Source organism: Pseudophryne corroboree, chromosome 3 (assembly GCF_028390025.1).
Source record: "Pseudophryne corroboree isolate aPseCor3 chromosome 3, aPseCor3.hap2, whole genome shotgun sequence".
NCBI classification, from domain to species: domain Eukaryota; kingdom Metazoa; phylum Chordata; class Amphibia; order Anura; family Myobatrachidae; genus Pseudophryne; species Pseudophryne corroboree.
Genome location: NC_086446.1, coordinates 705,184,149 through 705,201,426, shown reverse-complemented (window position 1 = coordinate 705,201,426; position 17,278 = coordinate 705,184,149). Strand labels below are relative to the sequence as shown.

Below are 17,278 nucleotides of genomic sequence, written 5' to 3'. Positions count from 1 at the left end.
ATAGGTGTGGCAGGGAATTCCATATGTGGATAGTGACATGGCATAGGTAGGTTGGTGTGAAAGCGGATCACCAGATACGAAGAAAGGTGCAGGTCAGAACTCAGAAGTAGGTATAATAGGGTGATAGAGAGTATTTTGACATGGTGTTAGTGAGTCCCATTTAGTATAATTAGTTTATGTACGGAAAATACTTGAATTGAGTTGTTTGGTAGCTTTAGTGAAATACTGCTGCTTCCAATTGTCCACTCTAAGCCAAGGCATCCAGTCACACTACTGGTAAGTAAGTATTTGTTAAATTTTTCCTGGTTGGATATTAAAATAAATATATTTGTCCTGTTTGTTAAGAAAAATGAGGACCTTTCTTATTTCTGACTCTGAAACAGTACATGTTGGATACTCCCTACAGTTTTACATAATCGAATAATAAACTAATTTGCAGCAAACAACTATAATCCAAAAGTATGGCTCAATTTCCAAACAATTACGTTTTTTTTATTACAGAGATCACTGTTATACTGTATATATATATATATTTTTTTTTTTTAAGTAAGAAAGAAAGGTCACGCTTTGTGAATATTGATCACTTGGTTTATGGTGGACACTATGATGCTCTATGTCTTGTATAATGGTCACAATGATGATCTTTGTATTGTATTGCATTTAATGGGATGATCTGTGTATTTTATTGTGGACATTAACATGCTCTCTGTATTGTATACTAGGGTGTTTTTTGTTTTAAATGTATCGCTAGCATGGAGCAAATTATGATAGAACCTATTCTTTGGGGTAAGGGCATGTCCACCTCCATGGCTGGGACAAACTAATGTTTTATGTACAGGTGGCAGAGGCAGTGTGAGTTATTTATTATTTTCCATTGCTAGAGAAAATTTGTTTTAGTCCCACACACTTATGTGTTAGCCCCGCCTACAGTTCATTTGGTCCCGCCTCAATGTGACCAATTTCAGAGAGTTAGGTGTGAGAGGGGTGTGTCCAAACTCTCATATAAATTGGTTTGTATAAAAAAAAGCCCAGTTTTGTGGGCTACATGCAAAGGCAGCCAGTATTTACCCTGTATTTAAAAATATAAATGTAAGTGCACCCCTTGCTGTGCAACATTGTTTGTTCCAGATACAAAGTCACTTACTTTTTTGATAAGCTCCCAACTCAGAACCAGCTCACGCAGTTCATGCTAATTCAGCAGATGTGGTTTATATCTTATTCTCTGCCCAAGTCCATCCTGATATAATTCTGCTTCTTATTATTGCAGATGAACTTGCTGTGGCAGAATACAATTCTCCCTGCAGTACAGGTACTGAATATTAATGTGTATCTTTTAAATTACCTTTTTGTCTCTAGACAGACCCACTTTCCTTACATATTTTACTGGCTATAATTTTTATATACAGTTTATTTGTTTTTTTTAAAAGAAGACTTTTCAATTTGTTTCTCTCCCAGTGGATGGGCATTGTGCAGTTGGTGTCTCTGAAAGGAAGGATTGTGGGCACCCAGGGATAAGCGGTGAAGAATGTGAACAGAAAGGCTGCTGTTTTGACTCCAGTGAGCCTAGGTCCATTTGGTGCTTCTTCCGAGGTCTGCCATAGGAATTTTATTTTTGTGGCTCTTACTGTTATGTCTGATTTATTTATTTACTAGTTGTCCCCGATGTTGCCTGAGTTTTTTTTCTTTTCCCTCCTGTATCTTCCTTTCCATGTGTGTGCCCAACTGCCCATCTCTGTCCTGTCTGCCTCCTCAGCCACCTCAGTGTCCATAACTCCTGCCCCTCAGTCTATTTCACTCCTGTTCCTCAGTCTCTTACTCTCCTGTCCCTCAGTCTCTTACTCTTCTGCCTCACTGTCTCTTACTCTTCTGCCCCTCAGTCTCTTACTCTTCTGCCCCTCAGTCTCTTACTCTTCTGCCCCTCAGTCTCTTACTCTCCTGCCCCTCAGTCTCTTACTCTTCTGCCTCACCGTCTCCTACTCTTCTACCCCTCAGTCTCTTACTCTTCTGCCTCACCGTCTCCTACTCTTCTACCCCTCAGTCTCTTACTCTTCTGCCTCACTGTCTCTTACTCTTCTGCCCCTCAGTCTCTTACTCTCCTGTCCCTCAGTCTCTTACTCTTCTGCCTCACTGTCTCTTACTCTTCTGCCCCTCAGTCTCTTACTCTTCTGCCCCTCAGTCTCTTACTCTCCTGTCCCTCAGTCTCTTACTCTTCTGCCTCACAGTCTCTTACTCTTTTGCCCCTCGGTCTCTTATTCTTCTGCCCATCAGTCTCTTACTCTCCTGCCCCTCAGTCTCTTACTCTTCTGCCCCTCAGTCTCTTACTCTCCTGCCCCTCAGTCTCTTACTCTTCTGCCCCTCAGTCTCTTACTCTTCTGCCTCACTGTCTCTTACTCTTCTGCCCCTCAGTCTCTTACTCTTCTGCCCCTCAGTCTCTTACTCTCCTGTCCCTCAGTCTCTTACTCTTCTGCCTCACTGTCTCTTACTCTTCTGCCCCTCAGTCTCTTACTCTTCTGCCCCTCAGTCTCTTACTCTCCTGTCCCTCAGTCTCTTACTCTTCTGCCTCACAGTCTCTTACTCTTTTGCCCCTCGGTCTCTTATTCTTCTGCCCATCAGTCTCTTACTCTCCTGCCCCTCAGTCTCTTACTCTTCTGCCCCTCAGTCTCTTACTCTCCTGCCCCTCAGTCTCTTACTCTTCTGCCCCTCAGTCTCTTACTCTCCTGCCCCTCAGTATCTTACTCTTCTACCTCACCGTCTCCTACTCTTCTACCCCTCAGTCTCTTACTCTCCTGCCCCTCAGTATCTTACTCTTCTGCCTCACCGTCTCCTACTCTTCTGCCCCTCAGTCTCTTACTCTCCTGCCCCTCAGTCTCTTACTCTCCTGCCCCTCAGTCTCTTACTCTACTGCCCCTCAGTCTCTTACTCTTCTGCCTCTCAGTCTCTTACTCTCCTGCCCCTCAGTCTCTTACTCTCCTGCCCCTCAGTATCTTCCTCTCCTGCCCCTCAGTATCTTACTCTTTTGCCCCTCAGTCTCTTACTCTTCTGCCCCTCAGTCTCTTACTCTCCTGCCCCTCAGTATCTTACTTTTCTTCCTCACCGTCTCCTACTCTTCTACCCCTCAGTCTCTTACTCTCCTGCCCCTCAGTATCTTACTCTTCTGCCTCACCGTCTCCTACTCTTCTACCCCTCAGTCTCTTACTCTCCTGCCCCTCAGTCTCTTACTCTCCTGCCCCTCCGTCTCTTACTCTCCTGCCCCTCAGTCTCTTACTCTCCTGCCCCTCAGTCTCTTACTCTTCTGCCTCTCAATCTCTTACTCTCCTGCCCCTCAGTCTCTTACTCTTCTGCCCCTCAGTCTCTTACTCTCCTGCCCCTCAGTCTCTTACTCTCCTGCCCCTCAGTCTCTTACTCTCCTGCCCCTCAGTCTCTTACTCTCCTGCCCCTCAGTCTCTTACTCTCCTGCCTCTCAGTCTCTTACTCTCCTGCCCCTCCGTCTCTTACTCTCCTGCCCCTCAGTATCTTACTCTTCTACCTCACCGTCTCCTACTCTTCTACCCCTCAGTCTCTTACTCTTCTGCCTCACTGTCTCTTACTCTTCTGCCCCTCAGTCTCTTACTCTTCTGCCCCTCAGTCTCTTACTCTTCTGCCTCACAGTCTCTTACTCTTCTCCCCCTCAGTTTCTTACCTTTCTGCCCCTCAGTCTCTTACTCTCCTGCCCCTCAGTCTCTTACTCTCCTGCCCCTCAGTCTCTTACTCTTCTGCCCCTCAGTCTCTTACTCTCCTGCCCCTCAGTCTCTTACTCTCCTGCCCCTCAGTCTCTTACTCTCCTGCCCCTCAGTATCTTACTCTTCTGCCTCACCGTCTCCTACTCTTCTACCCCTCAGTCTCTTACTCTCCTGCCCCTCAGTATCTTACTCTTCTGCCTCGCCGTCTCCTACTCTTCTACCCCTCAGTCTCTTACTCTCCTGCCCCTCAGTCTCTTACTCTCCTGCCCCTCAGTCTCTTACTCTCCTGCCCCTCAGTGTCTTACTCTTCTGCCTCTCAGTCTCTTACTCTCCTGCCCCTCAGTCTCTTACTCTCCTGCCCCTCAGTATCTTACTCTTCTTCCTCACCGTCTCCTACTCTTCTACCCCTCAGTCTCTTACTCTCCTGCCCCTCAGTATCTTACTCTTCTGCCTCACCGTCTCCTACTCTTCTACCCCTCAGTCTCTTACTCTCCTGCCCCTCAGTCTCTTACTCTCCTGCCCCTCAGTCTCTTACTCTCCTGCCCCTCAGTCTCTTACTCTCCTGCCTCTCAGTCTCTTACTCTCCTGCCCCTCAGTATCTTCCTCTCCTGCCCCTCAGTATCTTCCTCTCCTGCCCCTCAGTCTCTTACTCTTCTGCCCCTCAGTCTCTTACTCTCCTGCCCCTCAGTCTCTTACTCTTCTGCCTCACCGTCTCCTACTCTTCTACCCCTCAGTCTCTTACTCTTCTGCCTCACCGTCTCCTACTCTTCTACCCCTCAGTCTCTTACTCTTCTGCCTCACTGTCTCTTACTCTTCTGCCCCTCAGTCTCTTACTCTTCTGCCCCTCAGTCTCTTACTCTTCTGCCTCACAGTTTCTTACTCTTCTGCCCCTCAGTCTCTTACTCTTCTGCCCCTCAGTCTCTTACTCTTCTGCCCCTCAGTCTCTTACTCTCCTGCCCCTCAGTCTCTTACTCTCCTGCCCCTCAGTCTCTTACTCTTCTGCCCCTCAGTCTCTTACTCTCCTGCCCCTCAGTCTCTTACTCTTCTGCCTGTCACAACTGAGGGCCTGAGCTGACGGGAGGCAGCCTCAGTTGTAGGGGCTGAGATGTTCCGGGACCTGGGAGGTTGTATCAGACCCCTGGACATGTAAGTAACATGATGAATAACTGCCCGAAGGCGTGACCACGACAACTTGAATAAAAGTCAATGATGTTTATTTATGACAACTCCACAACACAGCAGCAGTAAAAGGAAACATAAAAGTCAACAGAGGATAAATACAATTCCTGGGTACTACAGGGTGGCAAGGGCCACAGGCACTGGTAGTGTGAGATAGTTCTTATAATCTTATAGTTGGAAAGTCCTTACCAGGCCTGACTGTAGCAATGGAGAGAACCCAGGATCGTACCAGCTGGTGTTCCAGGAAAGGCTGGGCTGCTGAAGATAAAACGGCTGCTGTGGATACTGGCTGGAACCAGACTGTTGTTGGTACGGAGTGGATACTGGCTGGAACCAGTTAAATAATAAACGAACTTGAGAGCGATGAAATAATAATGAAGTTTGGAGTTTGAGAGCGGTGAAATTATAATGCCGGTGATAAATGACAAACTGCAGAAAAGGGGTACCGGCACTTTAAGGAGAGCTGACCTCTGCTGGAAGCTGGATGCTGAAAGCAGGTAGATCTGTAGCTGGAAGCTGGTGAATCCAAATGGATCGGAGAGTCAGGCTACACCGCAGATGGAATGCTGGTGCGGGTCTCTGTAGTGGAAGGATTGACACAGGAGCTGGAACCTGGAAGACAATCACAGGAGAGAGACAAACTGGAACTAGGTTTGAGAACCAAAGAACTGACGCCTTCCTTGTTCAGGCACAGCTTACTTATACCTGCAGCAAGGAAGGGGTTGGCTAGGCAATTATGCAAATCAACAATACAGACATCAGATTGGTGGAAATGATCAGATGACAAAATCCAAGATGGCTGCGCCCATGCAGACACTTGGAGGGAAGTTTGGTTTGTAATCCATGTGAGAATTGAAGCAGCAATGGCGGCGCCGGCCACAGGAGACAGGAGACGCCAGACTGATGAATGCACATCCAAACCACGCGGGCACAGCGGAGGCCGCGGCTGACGTAATCGCCACTCTGACACTTTGCATGCAGAAACTCAGGGACGGCGGCGGAGGCCGCGGGAGACGCCATGCCAGATGTAATATGGCGTTTACTGTGACCGCGTCTCAGAGAGACAGGAGAGGATGCAGGAATGTAAACATCAGGATAACAGATGGGATCTGGTCCTGGAGCGCTGAGCCAGCCTTAGGAGGCATCTGATTAGTAAGAAATGGCGTCCAGATACCCGGATCGTGACAGCACCCCCCCATTTAGGAGTGGCCCCAGGACACTTCGTTGGCTTTTGAGGAAACTTGGAATGGAATCTCCGGACCAAGGCAGGAGCATGGACATCAGAAGCATTGGTCCATGAACGTTCCTCAGGGCCATAACCCTTCCAGTCAATAAGATACTGTAGTTGACCGTAACGGTGACGTGAGTCCAGGATCTTGGCCACTTCGTACTCAACGCCTCGTTGAGTTTGGACTTTCGGAGTTGGAGGAAGTGAGGAATGAAACCGATTCAAGATCAGCGGTTTCAACAGGGAAACATGGAATGTCCTGAGTATTTTTAAGAAGGGAGGCAACTGGAGTCTGTAAGCAACAGGGTTGATGACTTGTTCAATTTTAAAAGGACCAATGTAGCGAGGTGCAAACTTCATACTGGGAACTCTTAACCTCAAATTCTTCGTGGATAACCATACCCGATCACCCACCTTGAGAGCAGGAACTGCTCGACGCTTCTTATCCGCAAACTTCTTGTACCTGAACGATGCCTTGAGCAGAGCTGATCGTACGCTCTTCCAGATATTGGCAAACTGATGCAAGGTGATATCCACTGCGGGAACAGAAGTTGCTGGAAGCGGTTGGAACTCAGGGACTTTAGGGTGGAATCCAAAGTTAGTGAAGAATGGTGTTGAAGCAGATGAAGAATGATACTGTTATGACAGAACTCGGCCCAGGGAAGTAATTGAACCCAGTCATCTTGAGAGGAGGACACATAGATGCGGAGGAAGGCCTCCAAGTCCTGATTCACCCTCTCAGTTTGACCATTGGTCTGAGGATGGTAAGCCGTGGAAAACTTTAGCTTGACTTGGAGGACTTGACATAAACTTCGCCAGAATTTGGCTGTGAATTGAACTCCTCGATCTGAGATGATTTCTTCAGGAAGACCGTGGAGTCGGAAGATCTCTTGTATGAATATTTGAGCCAACTTGGAAGCTGACGGAAGACCGGTGAGAGGAATGAAGTGTGCCATCTTGGTGAACCGGTCAACTACCACCCAGATGGTATTGAACTTGTTGCACATGGGTAAATCTGTAATAAAATCCATCGACAGATGGGTCCATGGTCGACGGGGAACAGATAGTGGAACCAGTTGCCCCGCAGGCGACTGGCGGGATACCTTATGTTGAGCACACTTTGGGCAAGATGCAATAAACTCCAAGACGTCCTTTTTCAGAGTTGGCCACCAATAGGACCTAGAGATAAACTCCAGGGTTTTTTGGATACCTGTATGTCCGGCAAAACGGGAAGCATGGGCCCAATGCATGAGCTTCTTCCTTAGCATCGGCTTCACAAAACTTTTCCCTGATGGGGGCGTAGAGTCCATCCCTACCGTGGAGAATGCCAACGGATTTATAATAGGATGCTTGTCTGAAGACTCTGACTCATTTTCTTGCTCCCATGAGCGGGAAAGGGCATCGGCCTTGCGATTCTGAGAGCCCGGACAGAACTGGAGTTTAAAGTCGAACCTGGAAAAGAAAAGTGCCCATCTGGCCTGACGAGGATTGAGACATTGTGCGCCTTTCAGATATAAAAGGTTCTTGTGGTCTGTAAGTATGGTGATTGAATGAGAAGCTCCCTCCAACAGATATCTCCACTCCTCTAGAGCGAGCTTGATGGCTAGCAACTCCTGGTCGCCAATGGCATAGTTGCGCTCCGCTGGGGAGAACTTCCGGGAGAAGAAACTGCAAGGATGTAAATGGCCATCTTTAGCCCTCTGAGATAACACTGCTCCTACTCCAACGGAGGAGGCATCCACCTCTAAGATGAAAGGAGAGTCGATGTCAGGCTGTTTCAGAACAGGCGCAGAGATGAACCTTTGCTTTAAAAGATGAAAGGCTTGCATGGCTTCTTCAGACCACTTGGACGGGTTAGCACCCTTCTTAGTGAAAGCAGTAATATGCGCCACAATGGTGGAAAAGTCTCGTATAAACTTTCGGTAATAATTGGCGAACCCTAAGAACCTCTGGACCCCTTTGAGGGTTAAGGGTACCGGCCAATTCTGGATTGCTTGTAGTTTCTCAGGATCCATCTCTAGTCCGGAACCGGACACAATGTACCCTAGAAACGGAATGGACTTGACTTCAAAGACGCATTTCTCTAATTTGCAATAGAGATGATTGACACGGAGACGGGACAGAACCTCTTTTACCCAAAAACGATGTTCCTCTAAATCGTTGGCAAAAATGAGGATATCATCTAGATAGACTACGACATGACGGTATAGAATGTCTCTGAAGATCTCATTGACAAAATGCTGGAAGACAGCTGGAGCATTGCTCAATCCGAAGGGCATGACGAGGTACTCATAATGTCCGTCACGGGTGTTAAAGGCGGTCTTCCACTCGTCACCCTCACGGATCCGGATGAGATTGTATGCACCTCTCAAGTCCAGCTTTGTAAAGATGGTAGCTCCGCTAACTCTGTCAAATAGCTCAGTAATCAGGGGTAAAGGATAGCGGTTCTTGATGGTAATGTCGTTTAAACCTCTGTAGTCGATGCACGGCCGCAGACCACCATCTTTCTTCTTTACAAAAAAGAAGCCTGCGCCGGCTGGAGAAGAAGAAGGTCGAATGAACCCCTTTGCTAGGCTCTCTTTAATGTATTCCTCCATAGAATGCGTCTCAGGCAGAGACAACGGATACGTTCGGCCTCGAGGTGGAACCTTCCCTGGAACGAGATCAATCGGGCAGTCCCATTCTCTATGAGGAGGAAGGATATCAGCAGAAGCTTTACTGAACACATCCGTGAAATCTTGATATGGAGGAGGTGGAACATCAGACGACCTGGGGGAGGAAGAACAGGCAGGCAAAACTTTAAACAAACATGTCTCAGCACAGGAGGAACCCCATGCCAGGATTTGCGTAGTCGTCCAATCAATTGTAGGATTGTGAAGACGGAGCCATGGAAGGCCCAGGACCACAGGATGTGTGGCTCTTGGAATCACTAAAAAAGAAATAAGTTCGGAATGAAGAACTCCCACTCTCAGACGAACTGGTAGAGTCCTTAAAGAAATAACTGCATCAAAAATGTTGCTGCCATCCACGGCAGTTAAGGAAATGGACGAAGGAAGTCTCTCGGTGGGTAGGGACCACCGTTTAACATAGGCTTCGGTAATAAAGTTCCCAGCTGCTCCGGAATCAAGGAGGACAATGACGTTCCGATAACGTTGAGCAACTTGAAGCGAGACTGGGAGATTACAATCTTGAAGAGATGGAGAGGAGATCATTACTCCTAGCCGGCCCTCTCCTTGGCAAGCTAGGATTTGGAGTCCCGGACGTTTGGGACAGGCATTAATGGTGTGAGACGGAGCTGCACAATAAAGACAGAGAAACTCGGAGAGACGTCTTCGGCGCTCAGCAGGAGTTAAACGGGAACGGCCAATTTGCATGGGCTCATCTTTAGTTGGTGACAGTTGGCGAGGAGGAGGAGCAGAAGATTTTGGAGCAGATGATCTTCCACGTTCAGTTGCTCTCTCTCTGAAACGTAAATCAACTTTCGTGCAGAGTGAGATTAGCTCATCTAACTTAGATGGTAAGTCTCTGGTAGCTAACTCATCTTTAATACGCTCAGATAAGCCATGCCAGAATGCAGCATACAGGGCCTCGTCGTTCCATGCCAGTTCGGATGCCAGGATCTGGAACTGTATAAGATATTGTCCTACAGTACGTGATCCCTGGCGTAAACGGAGAATCTCAGACAAAGCTGAAGTTACCCGGCCTGGCTCGTCAAAGATGCGCCTGAATGTTGACACGAATGCAGTGTAGGAAGATAGCAGGGTGTCGGACCTCTCCCATAACGGTGATGCCCAATCAAGGGCTGAGCCACTGAGAAGAGAGATAATGTAGGCAATTTTTGTACGGTCACTGGGGAAATTGCCAGGTTGTAGCTCAAACTGAATCTCACACTGGTTGAGAAATCCCCTGCAGAATCTTGGAGATCCGTCAAATTTTGCTGGCGTTGGAAGATGAAGACGTGGAGCAGAAATGGGTAAGGTGGGTGGGGTTATAGCTGGAGTCACTGTGGTTGACGCACCGGACGCGCCTGATCCACGGAGGGTTGTCTGAATCCCATCCAGCCGAGTAGAGAGATCCTGGAGACAGCGGATGATGTGGCCCTGTGCAGCCTCCTGATGTTCAAGTCGGGCTGCCAGTTCTTGCATCGGCCTGGCCGCTTGATCCTGGTCTCCGGCTGGATTCATTAGGTCAGTGCTTACTGTCACAACTGAGGGCCTGAGCTGACGGGAGGCAGCCTCAGTTGTAGGGGCTGAGATGTTCCGGAACCTGGGAGGTTGTATCAGACCCCTGGACATGTAAGTAACATGATGAATAACTGCCCGAAGGCGTGACCACGACAACTTGAATAAAAGTCAATGATGTTTATTTATGACAACTCCACAACACAGCAGCAGTAAAAGGAAACATAAAAGTCAACAGAGGATAAATACAATTCCTGGGTACTACAGGGTGGCAAGGGCCACAGGCACTGGTAGTGTGAGATAGTTCTTATAATCTTCTAGTTGGAAAGTCCTTACCAGGCCTGACTGTAGCAATGGAGAGAACCCAGGATCGTACCAGCTGGTGTTCCAGGAAAGGCTGGGCTGCTGAAGATAAAACGGCTGCTGTGGATACTGGCTGGAACCAGACTGTTGTTGGTACGGAGTGGATACTGGCTGGAACCAGTTAAATAATAAACGAACTTGAGAGCGATGAAATAATAATGAAGTTTGGAGTTTGAGAGCGGTGAAATTATAATGCCGGTGATAAATGACAAACTGCAGAAAAGGGGTACCGGCACTTTAAGGAGAGCTGACCTCTGCTGGAAGCTGGATGCTGAAAGCAGGTAGATCTGTAGCTGGAAGCTGGTGAATCCAAATGGATCGGAGAGTCAGGCTACACCGCAGATGGAATGCTGGTGCGGGTCTCTGTAGTGGAAGGATTGACACAGGAGCTGGAACCTGGAAGACAATCACAGGAGAGAGACAAACTGGAACTAGGTTTGAGAACCAAAGAACTGACGCCTTCCTTGTTCAGGCACAGCTTACTTATACCTGCAGCAAGGAAGGGGTTGGCTAGGCAATTATGCAAATCAACAATACAGACATCAGATTGGTGGAAATGATCAGATGACAAAATCCAAGATGGCTGCGCCCATGCAGACACTTGGAGGGAAGTTTGGTTTGTAATCCATGTGAGAATTGAAGCAGCAATGGCGGCGCCGGCCACAGGAGACAGGAGACGCCAGACTGATGAATGCACATCCAAACCACGCGGGCACAGCGGAGGCCGCGGCTGACGTAATCGCCACTCTGACACTTTACATGCAGAAACTCAGGGACGGCGGCGGAGGCCGCGGGAGACGCCATGCCAGATGTAATATGGCGTTTACTGTGACCGCGTCTCAGAGAGACAGGAGAGGATGCAGGAATGTAAACATCAGGATAACAGATGGGATCCGGTCCTGGAGCGCTGAGCCAGCCTTAGGAGGCATCTGATGGGTAAGAAATGGCGTCCAGATACCCGGATCGTGACACTGCCTCACCGTCTCCTACTCTTCTACCCCTCAGTCTCTTACTCTTCTGCCTCACTGTCTCTTACTCTCCTGTCCCTCAGTCTCTTACTCTTCTGCCTCACTGTCTCTTACTCTTCTGCCCCTCAGTCTCTTACTCTTCTGCCCCTCAGTCTCTTACTCTTCTGCCCCTCAGTCTCTTACTCTTCTGCCCCTCAGTCTCTTACTCTTCTGCCTCACAGTCTCTTACTCTTCTGCCCCTCAGTCTCTTACTCTCCTGCCCCTCAGTCTCTTACTCTTCTGCCCCTCAGTCTCTTACTCTCCTGCCCCTCAGTATCTTACTCTTCTGCCTCACCGTCTCCTACTCTTCTACCCCTCAGTCTCTTACTCTCCTGCCCCTCAGTATCTTACTCTTCTGCCTCGCCGTCTCCTACTCTTCTACCCCTCAGTCTCTTACTCTCCTGCCCCTCAGTATCTTACTCTCCTGCCCCTCAGTCTCTTACTCTCCTGCCTCACTGTCTCTTACTCTCCTGCCCCTCAGTCTCTTACTCTTCTGCCCCTCAGTCTCTTACTCTTCTGCCCCTCAGTCTCTTACTCTCCTGCCCCTCAGTATCTTACTCTTCTGCCTCACCGTCTCCTACTCTTCTACCCCTCAGTCTCTTACTCTCCTGCCCCTCAGTATCTTACTCTTCTGCCTCGCCGTCTCCTACTCTTCTACCCCTCAGTCTCTTACTCTCCTGCCCCTCAGTCTCTTACTCTCCTGCCCCTCAGTCTCTTACTCTCCTGCCTCTCAGTCTCTTACTCTCCTGCCCCTCAGTCTCTTACTCTCCTGCCCCTCAGTATCTTACTCTTCTTCCTCACCGTCTCCTACTCTTCTACCCCTCAGTCTCTTACTCTCCTGCCCCTCAGTATCTTACTCTTCTGCCTCACCGTCTCCTACTCTTCTACTCCTCAGTCTCTTACTCTCCTGCCCCTCAGTCTCTTACTCTCCTGCCCCTCAGTCTCTTACTCTCCTGCCCCTCAGTCTCTTACTCTTCTGCCTCTCAGTCTCTTACTCTCCTGCCCCTCAGTCTCTTACTCTCCTGCCCCTCAGTATCTTCCTCTCCTGCCCCTCAGTCTCTTACTCTTCTGCCCCTCAGTCTCTTACTCTCCTGTCCCTCAGTCTCTTACTCTTCTGCCTCACTGTCTCTTACTCTTCTGCCCCTCAGTCTCTTACTCTTCTGCCCCTCAGTCTCTTACTCTCCTGTCCCTCAGTCTCTTACTCTTCTGCCTCACAGTCTCTTACTCTTCTGCCCCTCAGTCTCTTACTCTTCTGCCCCTCAGTCTCTTACTCTCCTGCCCCTCAGTCTCTTACTCTTCTGCCCCTCAGTCTCTTACTCTCCTGCCCCTCAGTCTCTTTCTCTTCTGCCCATCAGTCTCTTTCTCTCCTGCCCCTCAGTATCTTCCTCTCCTGCCCCTCAGTCTCTTACTCTTCTGCCCCTCAGTCTCTTACTCTCCTGCCCCTCAGTCTCTTACTCTTCTGCCTCACCGTCTCCTACTCTTCTACCCCTCTGTCTCTTACTCTTCTGCCTCACCGTCTCCTACTCTTCTACCCCTCAGTCTCTTACTCTTCTGCCTCACTGTCTCTTACTCTTCTGCCCCTCAGTCTCTTACTCTCCTGTCCCTCAGTCTCTTACTCTTCTGCCTCACTGTCTCTTACTCTTCTGCCCATCAGTCTCTTACTCTTCTGCCCCTCAGTCTCTTACTCTTCTGCCCCTCAGTCTCTTACTCTTCTGCCTCACAGTCTCTTACTCTTCTGCCCCTCAGTCTCTTACTCTCCTGCCCCTCAGTCTCTTACTCTCCTGCCCCTCAGTCTCTTACTCTCCTGCCCCTCAGTCTCTTACTCTCCTGCCCCTCAGTATCTTACTCTTCTGCCTCACCGTCTCCTACTCTTCTACCCCTCAGTCTCTTACTCTCCTGCCCCTCAGTATCTTACTCTTCTGCCTCGCCGTCTCCTACTCTTCTACCCCTCAGTCTCTTACTCTCCTGCCCCTCAGTCTCCTACTCTCCTGCCCCTCAGTCTTTTACTCTCCTGCCCCTCAGTCTCTTACTCTTCTGCCTCTCAGTCTCTTACTCTTCTGCCTCTCAGTCTCTTACTCTCCTGCCCCTCAGTCTCTTACTCTCCTGCCCCTCAGTATCTTCCTCTCCTGCCCCTCAGTATCTTACTCTTTTGCCCCTCAGTCTCTTACTCTCCTGACCCTCAGGGGCAGATTTATTAAGCTCGGTGAAGTGATAAAGTGGAAGGTGATAAAGGACCAGCCAGTCAGCTCCTAACTGTAGTTTTTCAAACCCAGCCTGTGACATAGCAGTAAGGCTTTATCACCTTCCACTTTATCACTTCACCGAGCTTATTAAATCTGCCCCTCAGTCTCTGACTCTCCTGCCCCTCAGTCTCTTTCACTCCTGCACTCAGTAACTTTCTCCCCTGCCCCTAATTATTACTCCCACCTCTGTTTCTCTTACTTTTACATCCAATCCTCCTCCATGGGCCTGTCATCTTCATATGCTGAGTCAGCACCAATAAAGTGTATACATCCATCTTGATGTTCTTTTATATTCTACGTGTTATCATTTAAAAACCACTTGATTTATTTTGTACAATTTTTATACTGCATCAGATCATTGATTATAGTATAATGTCATGCCTTCATTACATAAGCAAGTAGACAGTCCCATCAATTGAGAATTAACTCCAACTGTTTAGCAAATTATGTTGCCCATCATATCCAGTCACAATGCCGACATTAAACATCAATATCCACAATGTCGACACTAACAAAATTGTGACTTGTTCAAAATGCCAACACATATTTTGGCCTAACCCTAATTCTCACCGTCGACATTCACATATTGAACATGTTGACATTTTGGCATTGTCAGCATAATCAATGTCTATGTTTTGACCATGCTGACATTATAAATCTCAACATTATGAATGCCGACATGCTGCCTACTTCCCTATAATATTGTTTGTTTTATAAATACAAAGGTCCAAAACATTTTATGCAGATAGCAGACAGTTACCACAAACTGCATCAAGTCTCCCCAAATCAACACATTGCCCATTTTGTGGATCTGTACATAAACTCTGCACACTTTGCTTACATCTGCTTGATCAACACATATTAGTACATTTTTTAAGTTACATGTTTTATAGTAACTATTTATTGTAGTATTATTGTAACATTAAAGTTGATGCTGTTTTCTGTTATACTGCAATCCTATCGTCTGATATATTGTATGACCTTTACATTTTCACAGGTTTGGAGAAAGAAGATGACCTTCACTAAAATCCTCTATCTGAGATCAATTCTTGAATTCACTCTTTGGACTACAGTTTAGGATAATTGATTTGAGATGTTATAGCACATCAGGCCAACCAGTATGAGAATAAAATTACCAAATGTCTTTTAAATACTGTCTGTTCTTGTGAGTGAGCTGAATAATTGTTCAAAGTTACAGTATGTAGTTGTAGTTTAGATTTAGTAAATACTCTCCAAAGTGACTGAAGTATTACCCACTGCGTGATGTGAAGAGTATAGGTCTAATTGCCAGCTACTTATTGGTGGTCTTTCCGAGTTTTCGCTATGCTGCGATTTGCTGCTAAATGCGCATGCGCATGGTACGCAGCGCACATGCGCTTAGTTATTTAACTAAAAACTTAGCAGTTTTACTGTTGTTTGTGTGGCGCTTTTCAGGCGCACTGCTGATCGGTGAGTGATTGACAGGAAAGGGGTGTTTCTGGGTGGTAACTGAGCGTTTTCTGGGAGTGTGCTAAAAATCGCAGGCGTGTCAGGCAAAAATGCAGGAGTGTCTGGATAAATGGGGGAGTGGCTGGCTGAACGCAGGGCATGTATGTGACGTCAAAGCAGGAACTAAACGGACTGAGGTGATCGCAATCTAGGAGTAGGTCTGGAGCTACTCAGAAACTGCAGGGAATTATTTAGTAGCAATTCTGCTAACCTTTCATTTACTATTCTGCTATGCTAAGATACACTCCCAGAGGGCGGCAGCCTAGCGTTTGCAATGCTGCTAAAAGCAGCTAGCGAGCGAACAACTCGGAATGACCACCATTGCTCAGAAATTAAATTGGATGCCACACATTGTACAGAAATCCCATTGTCTGTCACACATTGGCTGTCACACTTTGGGCATAATTCAAGGTTGAATGCGAAACAGCATTTTCCTCTAATGGGCAAAACAATGTGCAGTGCATATCGGGCAGATATAACGTGCAGAGAGAGTCAGATTTGGGTGGGGTGTGTTTAAACTGAAATATAAATTGCAGAGTAAAAATAAAGCAACCAGTATTTACCCTGCACAGAAACAATATAACCAACCCAAATCTAACTCTCTCTGTACATGTTATATCTGCCCCACCTGCAGGGCACATGGTTTTGCCCATTAGAGGAAGATTTTGCTTTTGCAATCAACCTTGAATTAGGCCAAGTGTAGGGAATCCCACTGGCTGTCATCATTGTACAGAAATCCCAATGGCTGTCAGACATTGTACAGAATCCCATTGGCTGTAACACACTATACGGAAATCCAGTTGACTGACACAAATTGTAAAGAAATTCCATTGGTTGTCACACATTATGCAGAAATCCCAGTCACTGACACAACTGGCTTCCCCCTGGCCTCTTTGATTATGTCCTGTTGCCTTACTTATACTGTTTGTATCCAGTGCCAATGCCATGTGTTTCTTTGAGACTTGAGTGATAGCAGCTTCTGCATCTCCTGTATAGTTTGTATACTGTACATGTTTAAACTAGAGATGAGCGGGTTCGGTTTCTTTGAATCCGAACCCGCACGAACTTCACTTTTTTTTCCACGGGTCCGAGCGACTCGGATCTTCCCGCCTTGCTCGGTTAACCCGAGCGCGCCCGAACGTCATCATGACGCTGTCGGATTCTCGCGAGGCTCGGATTCTATCGCGAGACTCGGATTCTATATAAGGAGCCGCGCGTCGCCGCCATTTTCACTCGTGCATTGAGATTGATAGGGAGAGGACGTGTCTGGCGTCCTCTCCATTAGAATAGAGATAGATAGATTAGATAGAGAGAGATTGTGCAGAGTCGCAGACAGAGTTAGTTTACCACAGTCAGTGACCAGTGCAGTTGCTAGTTAACTTTTATTTAATATAATATATCCGTTCACTTCTCTCTGCTATATCCGTTCTCTGCCTGAAAAAAAAAACGATACACAGCACAGTCAGTCACACAGTGTGACTCAGTCTGTGTGCACTCAGCTCAGCCCAGTGTGCTGCACAGTCATCAATGTATAAATTAAAAGCTTATAATTAATTGTGGGGGAGACTGGGGAGCACTGCAGGTTGTTAGCAGGAGCCAGGAGTACAATTATATTAATTAACAGTGCACACTTTTGCTGCAGGAGTGGTGACCAGTGCCTGACCACCAGTATAGTATTGTTGTATACTACTAATATCTCTTTAAATATCAACCAGTCTATATTAGCAGCAGACACAGTACAGTGCGGTAGTTCACGGCTGTGGCTACCTCTGTGTCGGCACACGGCAGGCAGTCCGTCCGACCAGAATTGTATTATTTATTATTATATACCTACCACCTAACCGTGGTTTTTTTTTCATTCTTTATACCG

At 47.5% G+C, this 17,278-nt stretch overlaps 1 protein-coding gene across 3 annotated transcripts in view; it reads left to right on the top strand.

Annotated features, from left to right (window-relative positions):
• LOC135056653 (alpha-2-macroglobulin-like protein 1) overlaps window positions 1–15,071 on the top strand; it is a 342,531-nt gene extending 327,460 nt beyond the window's left edge. For all 3 annotated transcript variants that reach the window (XM_063962097.1, XM_063962096.1, XM_063962098.1), the window contains 3 exons: window positions 1,268–1,309; window positions 1,456–1,590; window positions 14,918–15,071. In XM_063962097.1, coding sequence (XP_063818167.1) covers window positions 1,268–1,309; window positions 1,456–1,590; window positions 14,918–14,946 — 206 coding nt within the window. In that variant the 3' untranslated portion in view covers window positions 14,947–15,071. The remainder of the gene's footprint in view (window positions 1–1,267; window positions 1,310–1,455; window positions 1,591–14,917) is intronic.
• Window positions 15,072–17,278: the final 2,207 nt, after the last annotated feature.